At 44.9% G+C, this 20,826-nt stretch overlaps 1 protein-coding gene across 1 annotated transcript; it reads right to left on the bottom strand.

Annotated features, from left to right (window-relative positions):
- Positions 1-1,285: 1,285 nt before the first annotated feature.
- On the bottom strand, positions 1,286-17,441 carry PI4K2B (phosphatidylinositol 4-kinase type 2 beta). Its single transcript, XM_083367683.1, has 10 exons — positions 17,100-17,441; positions 16,777-16,934; positions 10,508-10,708; positions 9,321-9,452; positions 8,057-8,210; positions 6,607-6,674; positions 6,162-6,261; positions 4,248-4,381; positions 3,915-3,974; positions 1,286-3,506 (listed from the first exon to the last, which is right to left on the bottom strand). Exons 1-10 carry the CDS (start codon positions 17,368-17,370, stop codon positions 3,333-3,335), a joined length of 1,452 nt encoding a protein of 483 aa, XP_083223809.1. The 5' UTR covers positions 17,371-17,441; the 3' UTR covers positions 1,286-3,332.
- Between the last annotated feature and the right edge of the window lie 3,385 nt (positions 17,442-20,826).

The following is a 20,826-nucleotide window of genomic DNA, read 5'->3' as shown; positions in this document are numbered from 1 at the left end:
GTGGACTTCAACTCCCAGAATTCCCCCAGCCAGCCGTGCCACACCGGCTAGGGAATTCTGGGAGCTGAAGTCCACCCATCTTCAAGCTACCGAGGCCGAGCTGCAGAAAAGGTGTCTTTCAGCAAGGACAAGACGCGGGCTTCCAAAGTCACGTGAATCCTTGAATCTATTCTGGATTATCCATGAATTAACTCGCGCATCTCGTAAAGAGAGACTTTTTTTTTTTACAGCTTTGCCAGGGGTTTCAATGGCTGCCCGTGAGCTCCGCTGAGGGCAGGAAGTCCTCAATGTATGACAACTGAGCCCCCAAATCTCTGTTGCCCGGTGAGACAGCGGTTAAGGGAATTTTGTCCCGGTTTACGACCTTTCTTGCCACCGTTGTTAAGTTAGTAACCTGGTTGCTACGTGAATCTGGCTTCCCTTTTTTCTTGGCTTGTCAAAAGGCCACGCAAAGAAGAGAACGGGAACTCCCACGCCCCACCCTGGGACGCTGCAACCGTCATAAATACAAGTCCAGCGCCAAGCATCTGAATTTGGACCAGCAGTCGCAAGTGTGAAAAATGGCCGTACGTTGAGGACCACCTGTGAGTCTTGACTCAGTTAATTGGGAGGATAAGACAATGCCAATCTGTATTGGATTGTCCCGCCTTTTACTGCATTGTAAGTAACTGAAGATGCTCTTTCCTCCTAACGACCAATCTGCAAAATGAATTGGGTTGAGAAAGAATGAGCGGCTCAAAGTCAGTCAAGGCCAGCTTTCACGCCTAAGGCAGGACTAGAATTCACTGTCTCCTGGTCTCTGAGCCAGCCGCTTCACCACTGCACCAAAAAATTACGGAGGAGGAGGAGGAGGAGGAGGAGGAGGAGAAGGAGAAGGAGAAGGAGAAGGAGAAGGAGGAGAAGGAGAAGGAGAAGGAGAAGGAGAAGGAGAAGGAGAAGGAGGAGAAGGAGAAGGAGAAGAAGAAGAAGAAGAAGAAGAAGAAGAAGAAGAAGAAGAAGAAGAAGAAGAAGAAGAAGAAGAAGAAGAAGAAGAAGAAGAAGAAAGGAGGACCGGGCTCTCTTTTTTAAGCCATTCTTTATATGCAAACTATTAGGAAATGACCCAATACGTTGCAATCTGTAAAGAATCAAAATTGCGTGCAGGAGCAAGTGCCTGGGAGTCAGTTTTTCAATCATTTCCCAGGAAGGCACACTACTATTTGGTTTGCTGATCTTTCCAAACTTCCTCTTGGCTTTTCTGGGTAAGCGTTAAAAGATCAGAAACGCGAGATTTTTCATTGAAACCATTCCCTTTAATGATAAAACAATCGGGCTGGCTAAAATTGTGTTTGTCTTGTTATGCCGAGTGCTAGGAACCCTGAAGACAGCAGCATGAGAAATACCACAACTAGGTAAAAAGGACCTCATCTTAACAAAGGAAAGATTCTCTGTTTTAGATGTTTTTCTCCAAACAACAGATTAAATGTAACCGGACAATTGTCGCAGAGCTGCGCAGACCGTGGTCTTTATTGTTTTGAGAAAGTCAAGTCCATTCTCTTTCCTTTTTAAATAATTTGCAGGAAGTGATTAAAAAAACTGAAATCAGAACAAATTTATAAACCCCCGAAATACAGTAAATTTTCAATATTAAGGCTTATACATTTTTAGGAGGTCAAGTAAATTACCCCAACAGGCTACATTGGTTTAACAAACTCTGAGATATTAAGGAAAAACAGCAATGCAAGGACGCCGAGGGTATTGCTCTGCAGTTAAAGATACAGCATTTCTGAGAAAGCACAACGTTTAACCCAAAAAATCCCCTATAATTGACACAGACGTTTTGAGCTTCAAACCTTGAAATTTAAAACAAGTTTTACTAAATTCCTGGCAAGTGTAAAGGTACTCCGATTATTATTCTTGCAATTGATCAGCTAAAGCCAAATTCAAAGTTTAGAACTGCTGAGGAATTGCCTGACAACAAAATGATTAAAAGCATTTTTTTTCTGATTTGCAAGGTTTTTTTATCTCCTCAAGACCAAGATATGGTGTCAGGAAGAGGCACTAACATACTGTTAGTAAACTGTCTACATTGGTTTCAAGTTAGTGAATTTCATCGGCTGTGGTAAAAGTTTCGAAACCCCAACACTATGACAAAATCGCAGCAGAAATGTTGCTCTAACAAAATACTGTATTTCCCCAATTCATCGCCCTGACCAAAAAAAAAATAATCACAAGACCCAAGCATACATTTATCAATATGTATCATCTCAGAAAATAATAACAACAACCCATGTTCCGTTTTTTTGTAGCATTTCTCTCATCCAGTTCTTGGTCCAGAAAAATCAACAATTCTTGGAATATGTTACTTCTTGGCATTAAGTAAAACAATGTTAAAAGTGTCTTTTATTTCCTTCCAAAGGATATTTTCAAGCATCAACAAAGTCATCTGTAACTGGCTCAATTTTTGTACCCAGAAAACAAACTGAAAAGGAATGAAAACTTGGAACCGGATTCCGAAAACTGTGGACCCCCCCCCCAACCCAAAGAAAAAAACACACATTTGTAAATTCTTTTTTTTCCTGCTTTTAGTACAGATGGAGCTCAAATCTATAAACGCAGAGAGGGGCTGTGCAATAAATTACGCATGCAACTGTGGGCTGGACTCACTGAAATAAACCCTTACTTACTCCTTTCCCAAATCAAACAATACACAGTGGAGTGGGTGCTAACGCCAACTTAGAACTGCCTGCACTTCAATGCAAAGAAACTGTAAGAACTACAATGACAATATGTTTCCTCTGGACTACCAACATGTATTTAATCCACCTCCAAGCCCTTGAACGCAGAGGGGGCGTGTTATTGGTCCTGTATAGTAGATTACATATATGACGGAAAGACAACTGTGTAATGGAGTCAAAGGCCAGGCATTTCAATCCTTCTATCTATAAAAATTAGACTATCATTTCTGATATTGTAGGCAACAGAATGTGGTTTCCCCCACCCCCACCCCCAATTGAGTGAAAAGTAGTCTTTGGCATCTGTAAACTTTTATTCCCCCACCCCCCTGCCCCTTTCCAAACTAAATTAACAGAAAACATCGAACATCGTCTATAAAAATATACAGTTTTAGGACAAGCTCGTCTCCCTGATGTGAAAAGGTTCACGATTTTAAATAAACTATAAACTTGAGTTACATTCAATATATAAAAAAAAAACTTTCTGAGGTTTTGGCAGCCCAGCATTTTGGGGTGGGGGGGTGGGGATGACGGGGGGAGGGGGAAAAACATTCGGAAATCTTTACGTAGTAGTAATAGTGGAACGTCTGGCTTAAAGCGAAGGTCTTCCCTTGTCTTTTACCAGGAGGAGAAAAAAGGCTTCCTGCTGTGAAAAGTCTGGGTGAAGGCGTTGCTCAAGTGGACGATCCTTCCTTGAGTCCCACCCTGGCTCCTCTCCACAATCACCCGGGGCATCTGGACCAGCTGGAGGGGGCTTCTCCCGTCCTTTAAGGCCTGAGTAAGATTAAGTATCTGCAAAGATTGAAAAAGGAACGGTGCTGAGATAGAAAAAAAAACTTAGCCCTAGTGCTAGCGGAAACCGTCGGGCCTAAAGAGAGATCCTGCTATGTATTTCTCTAGGGCGGGGGGGGGGGTCTTCAAACTTGGCCCTTTTTTATGACTTCTGGACTTCAACTCCCAGAATTCCTCCGCCAGGCACGCTGACCTGCCAAGGCAGACCTTCAAAGGGGTGTAGAAGTAAGAATAAGTTGCACCCTCCTAATTTTAGGAAAGAATAACTTTCTTTTCCAGAAAGGGGAGGGGGGGGGGAACCTGGATTCCACACCGAACTTAAAAGCAACTGCTACAACTATACATGATGCAAAAAAATAATAATAATACGAATTTAAAACCCATCGCCCAAGAGAAAAATCCCCTTACCTGTCCTCTCATCACTGACATTTGGTTCTCAAATGTGGCTTTGTCAAACCCTTTGTCAGTCTGTATTGGAAGAAAAATAAATCGATTTGGGAAAATTCAAATCAGACCCACCTATAAATAACCAGACTTAAAATAATAAGGAAGAAATTATACCAAACCATTCAAGTAATCTTGCGAAAAGCCCCGCTAACTTTCCTCCTTTTGACATTTCACCGCATTTCCCGCTTAGAACGACCGATTACGTTACGGGGACCACATGCCCAAATGCGCTTCACTCTGCCCTTTGCCGTGCTACTTTAAACGGTATTTGCCCAAAGTTACTTTTGAAATTACCTTAAAGAGTTCATAAAGGTCTTCACAGAGATCCTGCACAAAATTCATGTCAGAAATACGAGGCAGTATCAAGTCCCTTGTCTCTTGAGAAAAGGGGACCTTTGCTTGTGGAAGCCAAGCCCAGTGGAAAGGATCTGAGGGAGGGGGGAAAAGAGACAAAAAGAGGGAGGTGAATTGGAATATGGAATATGGAATATGGAATAGAATGGAATGGAATGGAATAGAATAGAATAGAATTAGCAATAGCAAAGAATATAATGTGGAATGGAATAAGAATAAGAATAAGAATAAGAATAAGAATAAGAATAGAATAGAATAGAATAGAATAGAATAGAATAGAATAGAATAGAATAGAATAGAGAATGGGATGGGAATAGAATAGAATAGAATAGAATAGAGAATGGGATGGGAATAGAATAGAATAGAATAGAATAGAATAGAATAGAATAGAATAGAATAGAATAGAATAGAATAGAATAGAATAGAATAGAATAGAATAGAGAATGGGATGGGAATAGAATAGAATAGAATAGAATAGAATAGAATAGAATAGAATAGAAGAGAAGAGAAGAGAAGAGAAGAGAAGAGAACAGAATAGAATAGAATTAGCAATAGCAATAGCAAAGAATAGAATGTGGAATGGAATAAGAATAAGAATGGAATTAGAATAGAATAGAATAGAATAGAATAGAATAGAATAGAATAGAATAGAATAGAATAGAATAGAATAGAATAGAATAGAAATAGAAATAGAAATAGAATAGAAATAGAATAGAAGCTGGAAGGGACCCTGGAGGTCATCTAGTCCAGCCCCCTGCTCAAGCAGGAGAACCTACACCATCTCAGTCAGGTGACTGTCTAGTCTGAAGGGAAGCCTTTCCAAATAAGCTGCAATGATTTGCTTAGCAACCACAGCAAAAAGAAGCCGCGAGATCTGCTTAACGGCTGCCTCACTTAGCAACAGAAGTCCCCATCCCAATTGTGGTTGTAAGTCGAGGGCTACGTGTCTCAAGCGCATTTTTATCTAATGAGGAAAAAAAATCAGAAGCAGAATCTTAGCAATCTTGGCCTCAGGAATTCCTTAAAGTCTGAACGTTCTACCCCATGAAGCTGTCCTCGTCCCAACTTAAATGAAACGTCATTCACACAAGACCAGTTAACGTTGCCAAACGTGGCACTTTTGCAAAATAAACACACACAAAGTGCATAATTGTCCATTATGTATAGTGTATAATTAGGTATAGCCAATCTGGACCACTTTGAAAGCTATACAGAAGCTTTACAGGGTCTTTGCAATACAAAATCCCATCAGTAATTTCTGTTCGCGTGAAGTTAACAACTTGAAAAGAAAAGCACGAATGCCAGCCTTTTGTTTGTTAGGTGGATATTATTATTTATTATTTTGGGGGCGCAGCGGTTAGAATGCAGTAATGCAGGCTAACTCTGCCAACTGCCAAGGGTTCGATCCTGACCGGTTCAAAATTGACTCAGCCTTCTGAGGTCAGTAAAATGAGGACCCGGATTGTTGTGGGCAAATATGCTGACTCTGTAAATGGCTCAGAGAGGGCCGTAGAGCACTGTGAAGCGGTATATAAGTCTAAGGGCTATGGCTATTGCTATCTGACGTTTTTTACTTTATAAGTAATTCAAGCTGGCAAACATACATAATAGTTTTTCCTCTTCTTCTTTTTCCCCACCACAATCACCCAGTGAGGTGGTGTGGATGAGAAAGAATGACTGAAAGTCACCAAGCTGGCTATCGTGCCTAAGGCAGGACTAGAACTCACAATTTCCTGGTTTCTAGGCCAGCGCCTTAACTTCACGCTATTGTTCCATCTGTAGAGATAATAAAATCTACTAATAACAATCCTTGCAATCTCATGCATTCTTATCTAGAAAAATTCAAAGACTCACAGGCTCTCCACTCATCGGGATGCTTGAAAGGAAAAGCAAGGCCATTATCAATTGCTGCAATTTTAATAATAGGCTCCTTTTCATTAATCCACTGGATCTCCTATTGGAAAGCAATTTAAAAAACAAATCAAGGCGTACCCATTTAACACAAAAAAAACCCCAAAACTAATATTTGAACAGGATATTAAGCCTGCGCGGTATATGCCATGCAATTCTTTTCCATTTGCTATTTGTCGCTCATCTAGCACGAGTGTATAAAATTGATAACTGAGGAAGCATCAGACATTATTTAATTCCATCTTATTCCATAAGAACACGGGATGAGAAAGAATTCCTTTATAAAATCCACAATCGGATAGCTACATCAACCTGAACACAAATCACATCACTTATTGATCATACGGTGTCCCCGTGATTGAAACAGAAGAGGAGGCTTATGTCCTACCTTATCAGGAAGATCCGTCCCGTCGCTCTGCTTTTCGTACTTGACTAACCAATTATCGTTGCCTCTGTCTTCAAAGAAATTAGGGAGAATCACAATTAAATGAAACGCAAGGGTGCTGCAGTAAAATCTGCCACTGTAATGTAATACAGTAGAGTTCAGCTTGTAATATTTAATTCAGCTTGTAATATTTAATATTTAATACAGTAGAGTTCAGCTTGTAATATTTAAAGAGCCGGGCCTGTTATTTTAAACGAATTGCAGGAGGAGAACAATTCTGGATGCTTCACGCCTTGAACCACAAGCTATTCTATACGTTTCCTTCGGAGATCTTCTGCCTTTTGGGGGCGGACGGAATTTTGGTAAGCATATTATGGGTATTCTCAAAACTAGCTGCTCTGTTGGGCAGGGATCCTCACAGAACACCCATTCCTCAGAAGGCAAACTAGTTCAACGGAACCCACAAACCGCCATTCTCCCCCGGAATATTACGTGCGATGTTTGCTTGGTCTTGGCCTCAAGCAGTTTGAGCACAACTCCGAACTGGAGATGCCTACCCAACTTTTATTTTTTTTTTTAGAGCTTTGATAAGGATGGTGCTTTGTGGCATCCTAGTTTCACAATTATCTTGATTAACTGGTGTTAAAACATTTTAAAATCAGGCAACCTCTGTGTGTGTGTGTGTGTGAGAGAGAGAGAGAGAGAGAGAGAGAGAGAGAGAGAGAGAAAGACAGACAGACACACACACACACACACACACCCCAGGGGTCAAGTGAATCACTGCAGTTCTTAAGTTAGTCCCCGGTTGTTAAGTGAATCTGGCTTCTCCACAGACTTTGCTTGTCACAAGGTCCCCAAAGAGGATCAGATGATCCCTTGGAGCACTGCAACCGTCGTAATTATGAATCAGTTGCCAAGCGTTTGAATTTTGAACACGTGACCCCGGGGGATGCTGCAACGGTCGGCAAGTGTGAAAAATGGTCCCACCAAGCCACCTTTTCCAGTGCCGTTGTAACAGTGAACGGTCGCTAAATGGACTGCTGTAAGTCGAGGATTATCTCTATTAGTCTACCACGGTCTGTCCTAAAAGTAGCGATCATTCATAGATACCATCTACTCCAGAGGTTCCCCCAACCTTTTGGGCACCAGGGACCGCTTCCGTGGGGAGAGGTTCTTCCGCGGACCGGAGGGGGCCTGGTTTTGTGTGCTGCCTGCATCCCGCGGGTGGGATGCTTTGCTTGTTTGTGTGGACCGGTTGCTGGCATGCCGCAGCCCAGTACCGGTCCACGACCCGGGGGGGGTGTTTGTGGGTGTTGGGGACCCCTGCTCTAAGCCTTAAAGAACAAGGTCACTTTTCTAGCCCATTTTCCTCTGCTCGACTCTGACAAGAATTCAAGGATAATCTCATAACCGAAGAAAAAGTTAAGGGGGGGGGGGAACAACGATTACACACCAGTATTTCTGATAACATAATCAAGCACAACCAGTTTTTCAAACTGTGACTGGAACTGTTTCCTCGTGTTCTCCGGCAAGGGGTCACCTTCAAATTTCCTGAGCCAATGGTCGGCCTCTTGGTAGCCTTCCACGAAGAGCTGAAAGGAGCCAACCTGTGGGCGGAAAGGAAGCTTGTGAAACGGACCTGAACACGTAAAGCAGGGGTCTTCAAACTTGGCCCTTTTATGACTTGTGGACTTCAACTCCCAGAATTCCTCAGCCAGGCATGCCTGGCTGAGGAATTCTGGGAGTTGAAGTCCACAAGTCATAAAAGGGCCAAGTTTGAAGACCCCTGACGTAAAGCATGCAAAGTGCTCTTTATATGTGAAAGCCAAGAAAAATACTACAGCAAAGGCCCTCCCTAAGTGCAGCCATGAGCATATGTGTGTGTGTGTGTGTGTGTGTGTGTGTATAATCACATCACACACACACATATATAACACACACACACAGTGCGTGTGTGAGTGATACATATGTGTATATGTATAAATAAAATAAAATGAATGGATGACTAAATAAATAAATAAAACAATTATTGGGAAGGAAGATACCATTTTTAAGCATCAAAATTGCAGTTGGCTTGAGAATGCCTTTCGACAAGTATTTTTAATCTGAAACTGCAAGTCAAGAATCAAAGGCCTTGAGGTGGAAATAGAAATGACGTCACGATTTTGGGTTTTACCGATTAGACTGACCTGCCGATGCAGAAATGGCCAGCGCTTGCTACTCTAGAAAGGGAAAAAGTGGAGATTTGATTTTAATGTCTGATTTTACTGCGACAGAGTCAGGAGTCAATGCCTCTCTTCTCTCTTCCCCTCCCTTTCGTCACACCTTTTCTCTTTTCCCTTTTTGCTGTTTGCTTTTGTATTTTCACATTTTATGTTATCCATGAATAAAACTTAATTTAAGAATCAAAGGCCTCAAAGTCCTTTGATGCACCAGGAATTAGCTCCAGGGCTTTTAACGAACGGGACTGATTTTTGTCTGTGTTTTCTTGTATTTCTTCGGTTAAAAAAAAATAAAATAAATTCTACTGAGGAAATAACTTCACCGTTCCTTTCCGTCTTTAGCGTTACATCAGAATTTAAACTTTTTCTTATTATTTATACTTTATTACTTACAAATTACCCCAGAAGAGGAATAGAAGGAAACAACCACACGCAGACACCCCATGAATGCAACCAAAGTCAGGAATGCTTCCAGGATGGCCAAGGAAAACCTACCTTAGGAGGTAGTCCAATTCGGTGAAACTTTTTGCCCACTTTAGGCACTTTTTCCAAAGCGTATTTCTTGCCTCTGGATTTGGCACGATCGATTGCACTATAGTTGAACGTCTCGCTAACGAAGCCGACAACCTTAGAACACAGAATAATTTGACATTGTAATGAATTAAAATTTGGCATTTTAATTCTGACACTGCCCTCACTGCACCCACCTCTTTATCAAGCTACCCAGGCGGTCCTCGACTTGCAACAGTTCATTTCGTGACTGCTCAAAGTTACGACGGCACAGAGAAAAAACTGACCTCCGGACGTTTTTCACACACAGCACCCCCGCAGTCACGCAATCAGGCACTTGGCGACCGATTCACGCTTATGAGCGTCGCAATGTCCCGGAGGAGGGGGGGGAAGTCACGTGATCCCCTTTCGCGACCTTCTGACAAGCAAAATCAGCGTGGAATCCGGATTCACTTAACAACCGTGTCGCTAATTTCACCACTGCAACGACTCACTTAGCAACGGTGGGAAGAAAGGTCGTAAAATGGGGCAAAACTCAGCCAATGTTTCACTTAGGAACGGAAATTTTTGGGCTCGATTGTGGTCATAACTCGAGAACTCCCTGCTTCTAGCAATAAACCAAGGTAAAAATGTTCATCTCCCTCCCTTCCTCCCATCCAAGGGTTCAGAGGAGAATCAACGGAGCCGATTTCATCGGAGCTGCTTCTTCTATAGTTGCCTGCCTCGTGTTCCAGCGATGTTTTTATTAGGCGGGTTTCGGAGAGTTACGACCACAAAATTGCAAGTAGTCAAATTTGAAAGCTACTGCAAAAAAGGAGGAGTGAAAGAAAAGTGTATGGTAAGGGGGGTAAAAAAAAAATGATTGACTGGATTCACCCTGAAACCTGCATGGTTAAGAGCGATGTTGGCAGCTCCGTATCTATAACAGCGTTATCGATAAAATGCAATTGGACCCGCAGGCCAAAAAAAGGAAAGAAGCAGTTACCTAAGCTAATTTTTTTTTGCCTTACGAGACCAGCGTCCTAGCTAGTGAACTCCAAAAGTCAAAACTTATTTTCCCAGCCTGAAAATTAGTTTCAAAGGTTTTATTCGACATTTTTTTTATGTTTTTTTACAGTTTTAGCCAGAAATGCTTTTCTTCAGGCTTAACTGATGTTGCAAACCACTCTTACCTTTGTTTTGGGTACCACTCCTAATCCTAGTTTACTGTCCACCAGATAGGCACCCGCTTCGGAGAGGTAGCCCTGATTAGGAACAAGGCAGCCCCTGCCAAAACAGCAAGGGCAGCAGATTTTGTGGAAATATTTGGTCCACTTTGGATTTAGATGACCGTAAGGCTCTTCGGATTTGGGTTTAAATACTCCGATGCTTTTCTAAAGGAGAAAAAGAAAGGAAGAACGAATAAGGAATCGTGAGGAATCAGAAAAGTCTGCGCTCGTTTGCTAGTGGTATACAGACCCTGAGGACACAGACAAACCTCCAAGGGACCTCATCGATTCTCTAAGACAGGGGCCTTCAAACTTGGCCCCTTTTATGACTTGTGGACTTCACTATCCAGAATTCCTCAGCTCACGTGTCTGGCTGAGGAATTCTGGGAGTTGAAGTCCACAAGTCATAAAAGGGCCAAGTTTGAAGGCCCCTGCTTTAAAAGAAGGCAAAAAGACCAGCGGTCTGCAAGGAGTATAAATCCTTCCCTTCCCCACCATTCAGTCAGAGCTGAAGAAGCTTCTGGGATGAGAAGCGAAACCTCTTCAAAGAAAAACAAGAAAGTCCAGTTGCCTCCAGAAAAAGCACTTTTGGATCAATCATGACCGGGATGACAGAGAATCTCCATACACATAAATAAAAATAGTTTAGAAAAACACATATTTTTAATTTTTTCATCCTGCCTTTGTTAGTTTTATAAATTGCTCAAGGTAGCAAACATACCTAACTCTCCTTTCTCCTATTCTCCTCACGACATTAACTCTGTGAAGTGAGTTGGGCTGAGAGGGAACGATCGGCCCCGAAGTCATCCCGTTGGCTTTCCTGCCTAAGGCGGGACTAGAACTCGGCTCCTCAATTTCCACTAGACAAAAACTGGCTTGGAAGATAAGCTTTCCTGGCCTTGGTTGTCTACAGCTACCTGGTTAGCTAAAGTTCAATGTCACTCGGCTCACGACAGTTCACTGAGTGACTGTTCCGAGTTACAACGGCACGGGGAAAAGCGACTTCACGCTTACGACAATGTCGGCATCCCCAAGGTCACACGATCAGAATTCACTCGGCAACTGTGACCTTAGGACAAGCAGAAACAATGGGGAAGCCAGCTTCCCTTAACAACTGTGTAACCAACTTAACAACTGCAGTGATTCACTTCACAAATGGGGCGAGAAAGGTCGTAAAATGGGGCCACACTCACTTGACCGACGTCTCAACTTTGCAAACGGAAATTGTGGGCTCCACTGTGGCTGAAAGTTGAGGACTGCCCGTAACGTTAAGTGAATACAATCCACAGGCTAAGGGACACGGCTGTTCTACACCTATGATCTAAAAGGCTATATAGGTAAAGTAGAAGAACTCCGTAATGTAGAAGCTGTATTACTGGCTTTTATCCAAGGCCCCAATGGATCCCACAAAATGGCCTCGTACAAATGCAGTATTTTCTCAACTCAAATATTATACCCACAGAGATTCTTTTTTTTTTAAAGCTGAATAGAGCATGGCGAAGCATCAAAAACATTTGCCCCGAGATGTTAAAAGTTACATAAATTCAAAATACATTTCATTACAGGTCAAGCATCAAAATATAAAGGGTTCATATCTTTGCAACTCCATCTTCCCAAACAAATACATGCTGGTATTTAAACCATAATCACAATCAAGCATATTTTATTTATACAATGTCCATTAGCGGGATAAAGCATTCCAAAAATAAATCAAAAAATGCAATATGATGCTGTTGTTTTGGGACTGCCATTCATCTCAGATGGAAAGAGGAGAGGACAATGCAGCTACTGTTAAGTCCTGACTTTCGACATGAAGGCGCAATAAAAGGAGCAATTTTTTTGACTCTCACTGCAATGAGATTTAAAAGACCAGACACACAATAAACTATTACTTACCTCTGACAGAGTTTTACTTGCCCTTCAATGCAATGCAATCATTGCATATTCTCCAAATATACTATAACATTGACTCTAATAGTGTCCCTAAAGTTAAGAATGGGACGCGGTGTGGCTCAGTGGGTTAGGACGCTGAGCTTGTCGATCAGATGATCGGCAGTTTGGCGAGTCGAATCCTGCGTGCCGCGTAACAGAGTGAGCGCCTGTTACTCGTCCCAGCTTCTGCCAACTTAGCAGTTCGAAAGCACGTAAATATGCAAGTAGAAAAATAGGGACCACTACGGTGGGAAGGTAACCGCGTTCCATGCGCCTTTGGCGTCCAGTCATGCCGGCCACATGACCACGGAGACGTCCTCGGACAAGCGCTGGCTCTTTGGCTTTGAAACGGAGATGAGCACCGGCCCCTAGAGTCGGAAACAACTGGCACGCACGTGCGGGGGAACCTTTACCTTAACCTTTAAAGTTAAGATGTATACTTTGCCGTATGAAAAGCAGGCAGATAAAAATAAAAAACTAATGGGCTGAAGTTGAGAGGTACATGGCAACTCGCAATAAACAAAGAGCAGGTTTTACCAGTTATGCTGTTGCAGCATAAAGCTTTTAGTGCCAATTGATGGCTGATGGTGAAGCCAGAGACAGAAACAAGCCAAGCCTGTATAAAAATCGTGGACCAATTTGTCTTCTTTAATAATAAATGGCCTTGAGAAGGTGGAGACGTTGATTTGAAATTTAAAATGGGGTTGCATGGATACGACGGCAACCATTGAATTATCTGAAATTGGAGACTACAAGGCCCAGTTGCAAATGAAATGATTTCATTAGCAACTGGCTTTGGAACAGACAGCGGCAGCATCTGTTTTCATGCCAGAATTCATTATACACAATTACTTCCAATTTAGTCCCCTTATTTCCTCTTTCTTTCGTCTCCTATGAATCTTAACATGTTTAGTCATATTCAATTACTTGCCCTTCTTCCATAGTGAAGAAGGGTATTACTGCAAAAACTTAGGGGAAGAAGCTAAATAGCAGTAATTGTGAATGGAAGGCTGCTGTAGAACTATTTTAGCATGGGGCTACTTTAAGGAAGTAGCCTACAAAAAAAGTATTGTATTTGATACTAATGTCCTTTCATCTAACGTCACTGTGTGTCACATATATTTCAAGTATTTATGAACTTTACTTTCCTTGTCTATAAAGCAGTCTTACATCCTTAATTTTATTTGATTCAGAAATTGTTGAGCATGGCAAAGGCTCCTCTAATGCAGGTAGTGATACATTATATCAACACAAAAGATAGTTACGACCCACATTTTACTATTTAATAGGATCTGTAGAAGGGACACGGTGGCTCAGTGGGCTAGGACGCTGAGCTTGTCGATCAGAAGGTCGGCAGTTTGGCGAGTCGAATCACGAGTGCTGCGTAACAGAGTGAGCGCCTGTTACTCGTCCCAGCTTCTGCCAACCTAGCAGTTCGAAAGCACGTAAAAATGCAAGTAGAAAAATAGGGACCACTACGGTGGGAAGGTAACAGCGTTCCATGCGCCTTTGGCGTCTAGTCATGCCGGCCACGTGACCACGGAGACGTCCTCAGACAAGCGCTGGCTCTTCGGCTTTGAAACGGAGATGAGCACCGGCCCCTAGAGTCGGAAACGACGAGCACGCACGCTAGATCCTTTACCTTAGGATCTGTAGGCAGATCCAGAACAAAACAGCAATTTGGCTTCCCAGGAAAAAGATACAATGCTCTTATGGATTGGTGTCCTTTAAGTCAGGGGTCCCCAACCCCCCCGGTCTGTGGACCGGTACCGGGCTGTGGCATGCCAGTAACCGGTCCGCACAAACAAGCAAAGCCCCATCCGCGGGATGCAGGCAGCACACAAAACCACACACCCTCCGGTCCGTGGAAAAACCTCTTTCCACGGAACCGGTCCTTGATGCCCAAAAGGCTGGGGGCCTCTGCTTTAAGCAACTTGCAATCATTTCAGGTTACAAAGGTTTTTCCAATTTATATCTCAAAAGTACTAAAAACCATGAAACTTGGCCTTTCAGCTTTTTCTAACCCAACTTCTTTTAGATAATATCTCCCAAATATCCGACTGTGTTGGTCAGATACTTTGAGCATTGGAAATCAATAAGTATTATCCATTCATAAATAAATAAATAAAATAAATAAATTATGAATCCAAAGTTGGAAACTGTGTGTGCACGCACACACTTATAAACTGTGCCATTAAGTTGGCTCCAAGTCTTAGCAACCACATATTCGTACAAACAGGACCTTTTGAAACACATCATGGAAAATAAATCTCTTGTTAAAGGAATGCTGACCCTTTATTTATAAATCAAGAGAAGTGTTATAGGACAAAAAGGAGGCTTTTCTTAAAATTGCTCACGAAATTTTTCCATATAGTATTAACCAAAGAAATGTTGACCCAGTAAACTCCGTATGTACCCAACAAAAAAAGGGTACATTAGTTAACCATGCTTAAAAAGTCCAGGTTCCCTCTGTCCATGCTGTTTATAGCATTATGCATAAAGTAGGACTGTGTATTTGTTATTTTCCGAATAGAAAATCATAAAACAAATGCAAAAACTGCTGGCTACCGCGTATTGGAAGAGAATGAAGGAGGGGATGCTCAAAGGTACACAATGTTCAACAAACCACAGAATTGCTCAAATCTGCTTAGCAGTCCTGCTAGCAAGATGCCGCGGTAGGAAGTGCTGCACACACTCTGGTATCATGTATCGTGTGTCCGAAATGGTACAGGTTTTCCTGCCTGAGCAGGAGGTTGGTGTGTTGTGCTATTAGCTCACCTGGTGTAACAAGATGGAGGGTTTGTTGTCACTATGAGTTGGGGGTGGGGGCACGAAGGGAGCCTCAGCCAATCTCAATGTATACGTGGTTGTACTTTGACAATAAAGGTTCATTCATTAGATGACCTCCAAGGTCCCTTCCATCATCATCATCATCATCAACGGCTTATGACCCTCTTTTACCTGTCTACTATAGAGAGCGTCCTCTTGTATGGTATTGTGGTTTGGGTATGCTGGTCTGACAGCCGCGGATAGGAAGGCATTACAGAGGGTGGTGAGCACAGCACAAGACATGGTGGGCTGTCCCCTGAAACCACCGGATGGCATCGCCAGGGCCCGCTGCCTTGGAAGAGTGAGGAAGATTCTCAGGGATGACTCACACTCTTTACTCTCCTACCATTGGGTAGGAGATACAGGAGTATAGCCAGCCGCACCAACAGGCTGAAGAACAGCTTTTATCCATGGGCTGTTAGGCTTTTGAACGGGAAATAATTTGTATAAACTTTATGCATAATTGACTTGCAAGGCCGGTGTGTGGTGCAATCAGTTCACATGGTGTAATAAGATGGAGGGTTTGTGTCACTGTAAGTTTTTTTTTAAATCCCATTTATATCCCGCCCTTATCCGAAGACTCAGGGCGGCTTACAAGCTTAGCAGTAGCCTTCATTCTATGTATAGGCCTGCTTATTAGGGCTTTCACACACACCCCCCAAGCGGCATTATTACAAAGTCAGCTTATTGCCCCCAACAATCTGGGTCCTCCTTTTACCTACCTCGGAAGGATGGAAGGCTGAGTCAACCTTGAGCCTGGTGGGACTCGAACCTGCACTAATGGCAGGCAGCTGGGGTTACTTAAGGAGGCATCAGCCCACTGCTCCACCAAGGCTCTTTTGGGGGATGGGGGCACAAAGGGAGGCTCAGCCAATCTCAATGTATACATGGTTGTACTTTGACAATAAAGGCTCATTCATCCATCCTCCACCTGTTGTTTTTGTTGTCATCATCATCATCTGTGCCTGCAGATATGCACGCTCAACCTGGACCACGCCAAACACCAGCTGCCTGCAATTAGTGCAGGTTCGAGTCCCACCAGGCTCAAGGTTGACTCAGCCTTCCATCCTTCCCAGGTAGGTAAAAGGAGGACCCAGATTGTTGGGGGCAATAAGCTGGCTTTGTAATAATGCCGCTTGGGGGGTGTATGAAAGCCCTAATAAGCAGGCATATACATAGAATGAAAGCTATTTATTTTATTTATTTTATTTTAATTCCATTTATATCCCGCCCTTCTCCGAAGACTCAGGGCGGCTTACAAGCTTAGCAGTAGCCTTCATTCTATGTATATGCTAAGCACATTGATTTGTGCTTAGATGGTAAGCCGCCCTGAGTCTTTGGAGAAGGGCGGGATATAAATGGGATTAAAATAAAATAAAAAATTTAAAAAAAAAACGTTTCCACCGGACCCGTTCCGGCAACGTCTCACCCCATCCCAGAGCCGAACCACCCGGCGCCACGGGCCAACTCACTCTCTTCGAGTCCTTGACGAAGTAGCTTCCGCTGGAGCCCTGGGAGATCCTTTCCGGGAAGACTCCGCTTTCCATGGCTTGCTCGGCTTGCTGCATGATTTCCGCAAACTCGGGGTCGTCCAGGGAGAAGCTCATCTCCGCCACGCCTCCGCCACGCCCTGCGCGGACGGCCACAACGCTTCAGCGCCCAAAACCGTCACTAAGCGGGCTGCCGTAAGTCGAGGACCGCCTCTACTTGCCCCTCCCAGGGAGACCCAGCCGTGGCCACGCCCCCTCCGGCCACTGCGCAGGCGCGCTCACCCGTCAACCACACCGCCGCTCACCTGTCCCCTCACGGGTCCGCCGGCCCCGGCCCGCCGCCGCCGCGCCCAGCAACGGCTCCGACTCCTCGCCGTCGCCCTCCGGCTCCTCCTCACTGGCCGCCTCCGACGGGTCCCGGCCGGCGGGGAGGCGGACGGCGCCGCCGGGGGCGGTCCGCGCCGCCCGCCCGGAAAGCAGCAGGACCGGCGGCTCCGTCTCCAGCTGCAGGAGCTCCTCGTCGGCCTCTTCCTCTTCCTCCGCCTCCGGGGAGAGCACCGGGCCGGCTTCGGCCATGAGGGATCGCCCAGGCAACGGCCGCTCTCGGGCTCCGGCGCCGGGGGAGCTGAGGGCGCATGCGCGCCGCTCGAGGGACAGGCTGGGGTGATGGCGCGCCTGCGCGGAGCGAGAGCCCGGCGCGTGGGACGTCAGGACCCTGGGCGGGGCCAAGGAGAGGGGGCGGGGCTTCGCTGCCCGCTCCGCCCTTAACCTTTTCCCCTCATCTAGATCAGCGTTTCCCAACCTTAGGAACTTGAAGATGCGTGGACTTCAACTCCCAGAATTCCCCAGCCAGCTGGCTGGGGAATTCTGGGAGTTGAAGTCCACGCATCTTCAAGTTCCTAAGGTTGGGAAACGCTGATCTAGATCATATAAAGCAGGTATCTTCAAACTTGGCAACTTTAAGACTTGTGGACTTCAACTCCCAGAATTCCTCAGCCAGGCACGCTGGCTGAGGAATTCTGGGAGTTGAAGTCCACAAGTCTTAAAGTTGCCAAGTTTGAAGACCCCTGATATAAAGGGAAGTGAGTGGGGTCCAGCGCTGTCGTGGGAACGTGTGGCCGATGCGTGGCGTGTTAGAAAGTGAGGGTTTTGTTTGTTTTTCTTTCTTCAGTACATTGAGGAGGTAGAGGGAGAAGAAAGCAGGAAAAAAAAATAGGGGCTTCTCCTTGTCTTTCTAAGGCATATTTTATTTATTGATTGATGGGATTTATATCCCGCCCTATCTCCCGAAGGACTCAGGACGGCTAACAACAAAACATATAATAAGTACAGAAATTAAGATAAAAATAAAATTAAAATCATCTGTGCAATAAATTAAAATTAAAAACTAAAAATAAATTAAAAAATGTAAATATAATTGATTAAAATGCCTGTCAGTCCAGGTCAGCCAGGTGGAAAAGGAGTGTTTTGAGGCCGCGGCGAAAGGATTGGAGATCTTGGGCCATCCGAAGCTCATGGGGGAGCTGGTTCCATAGGGCTGGCGCTCCCACAGAGAAGGCCCTCCCCCTGGGGGTCGCCAGCCGACATTGCCTAGCCGACGGCACCCTGAGGAGGCCTTCTCTGTGTGAGCGCACTGGGCAATGGGAATTCGTTCCCGGCAGCAGATGGTCCTGCAAGTATCCAGGGCCTAAGCCATGTAGGGCTTTAAAGGTAAGTGCCAGCACCTTAAATCTCACCCGGAGGGCAACCGGTAGCCAATGCAGCTCATGCAGGAGGGGTGTAATATGGGAGTATCGGGGTGCTCCGATCACTACCCGTGCAGCTGCACTTTGCACCAGCTGAAGCCTCCGGGTGGTCTTCAAGGGCAGCCCCATGTAGAGAGCATTACAGTAGTCTATACGGGAGGTAACGAGTGCGTGGGTGACTGTACGTAGGGCATCTCGGTCCAGAAAGGGGCGCAATTGGTATATTAGGCGAATCTGGGCAAATGCCCCCCTAGCCACGACTCCAATATGATCTTCAAAACAGACGTGAATCTAGGAGGACGCCCAGATTGCGTGCTCTATCAATGGGAGGCAACATCTCTCCTCCTATAGTCAAAGATGGAACCTCTTGGACTAAACGAGATGACGGTATGTAGAGCCACTCAGTCTTGGCCGGGTTGAGTCGAAGCCTGTTTTTTCCCATCCAGATCTGTACCGCTTCCAGACAACGGGACATCACATCGAGGGCATCACTGGGTTGGTTCGGGGTGGAGATGAATAGCTGGGTATCATCAGCATATTGATGATATTTCACCCCGAAGCCACGGATGATCTCCCAGCGGGGATGATTTACAGGCTGGCTATTCAGTCTTGGTGGCTTCCAATATGACAAAAAGTCTCTATCCGAAACCGAAATCCGGATTTGTTTATGGCTTTGTATAAGAACAGGGGTCTTCCAACTTGGCCCTTTTATGACTTGTGGACTTCAATTCCCTGAATTCCTCAGCCCGGCCAAGTTGGAAGACACCTCCCCCCCGGTATAAGAAAGACAGATAGGACATTAGGTAAAGGTAAAGGTTCCCCCGCACGTGCGTGCTAGTTGTTTCCGACTCTAGGGGCCGGTGCTCCTCTCCGTTTCAAAGCCAAAGAGCCAGCGCTTGTCCGAGGACGTCTCCGTGGTCACGTGGCCGGCATGACTAGACGCCAAAGGCTTCCCACCGGAGTGGGAAGTATTTTTCTACTTGCATTTTTACGTGCTTTTGAACTGCTAGGTTGGCAGAAGCTGGGACGCGGCACTCGGGATTCGACCCGCCAAACTGATTGACAAGCTCAGCATCCTAACCCACTTAGCCACCGTGTCCCTAGATAGGACATTAGGGGGTAGTAATAATAATAAAGTTGGAAGGGAGCTTGGAGATCATCTAGTCCGACCCCCTGCTCAGGCAGGAAACCCTGTACCATTCCAGTCTCTTCTTAAAATCTCCCAGTGTTGGGAGTATTCACAGCTTCTGGAGGCAGGTTGTTCCACTAGTTAATTGTTCTAACTGTCAGGAAATTTCTCCTTAATTCCAGGTTGCTTCTCTCCTTGGTCAGTTTTCATCCGTTGCTTCTTTTCCTGCCTTTCAAGTAGTTCTCAACTTATGAGCATAATGGAGCCCAAAATATCTGTTAAGCGAGTCATTTGCCCTGTTTGACGTCCTCTCCTGCAACAGTTGTTAAGGGAATCACCGCCCTCGATCAGTTAGTAAGGTGATAGTTAAGGGACACTGGCTTCCCCCATTGACTTTGCTTGTGTGTGTGTGTGTGTGTGTGTGTGTGTGTGTGTGTGTGTGTGTGTCACAATGGGGAGATCACGTGACCTTGGTACCTTGCCAAGCGCCTGAATTTTGCTCGCATGACCACGGGGATGCTGCAAAGGTCGTAACTGTGAACCAGGGTCATAAAGTCATATTTTTTCAGTGCCATTGAGGTTGCTCAATGAGCAGTTGTAAGCCGAGGATTTCCTGTAATGCCTTTTGTAGGTGCATCCTTCCAATATAAAGCACCAGAAAGCACTGCAGCCCTCTTTTCCATTATGAATGGGGAAGTCCTTCAGCAGTCCTTGAGTAAATGCACGAACGCACAAAGGCCCTTCCTCTTTCCCAATCAATACGCTGAGTAAGTCAAGGTTGAAAATGTCACAGAGAGAAACGGAGGGGGGGGGGTCAACCTGTCCAAAACTGTCTCGGCCAGGATCTCCTGCTTGAGCAGGGGGGTTGGACTGGAAGACCTCCAAGGTCCTAACCAGTGGAACAGAAGTTGCCTCCAAAAGTTGTGGGTGCTCCATCACTCGAGGTTTTCAAGAAGAGATAGGACAGCCGTTTGTCTGGAATGGTACAATAGGATCTCCTGCTTGAGCAAGGGGGGGGGGTTGGACTAGAAGATCTCTGAGGTCCCTTCCAACTCTTGTATCCTGAAAAGAATAGCTGGTTGCCTCTTCTAATAGTTAAAGTGAATAATAAAAATATAAATAAAGTGAATTGTCCACCGGTCGCATTCCAGCTGCCTG

Source organism: Vipera ursinii (assembly GCF_947247035.1).
Source record: "Vipera ursinii genome assembly, chromosome: 7".
Lineage (NCBI taxonomy): Eukaryota > Metazoa > Chordata > Lepidosauria > Squamata > Viperidae > Vipera > Vipera ursinii.
Note: the sequence above shows the minus strand (reverse complement) of the source record. Positions and strands in the feature narration are given on the sequence as shown.

Coding starts and splice junctions, on each gene's coding strand:
- PI4K2B (XM_083367683.1), bottom strand. CDS start 17,370: ATGGCCGAAGCCGGCCCGGTGCTCTCCCCGGAGGCGGAGGAAGAGGAA. Junction 6,262..6,606: donor GGACGGATCTTCCTGATAAG/GTAGGACATAAG, acceptor GCTTTCCAATAG/GAGATCCAGTGGATTAATGA. Junction 4,382..6,161: donor TCCCGATGAGTGGAGAGCCT/GTGAGTCTTTGA, acceptor CCCCTCCCTCAG/ATCCTTTCCACTGGGCTTGG.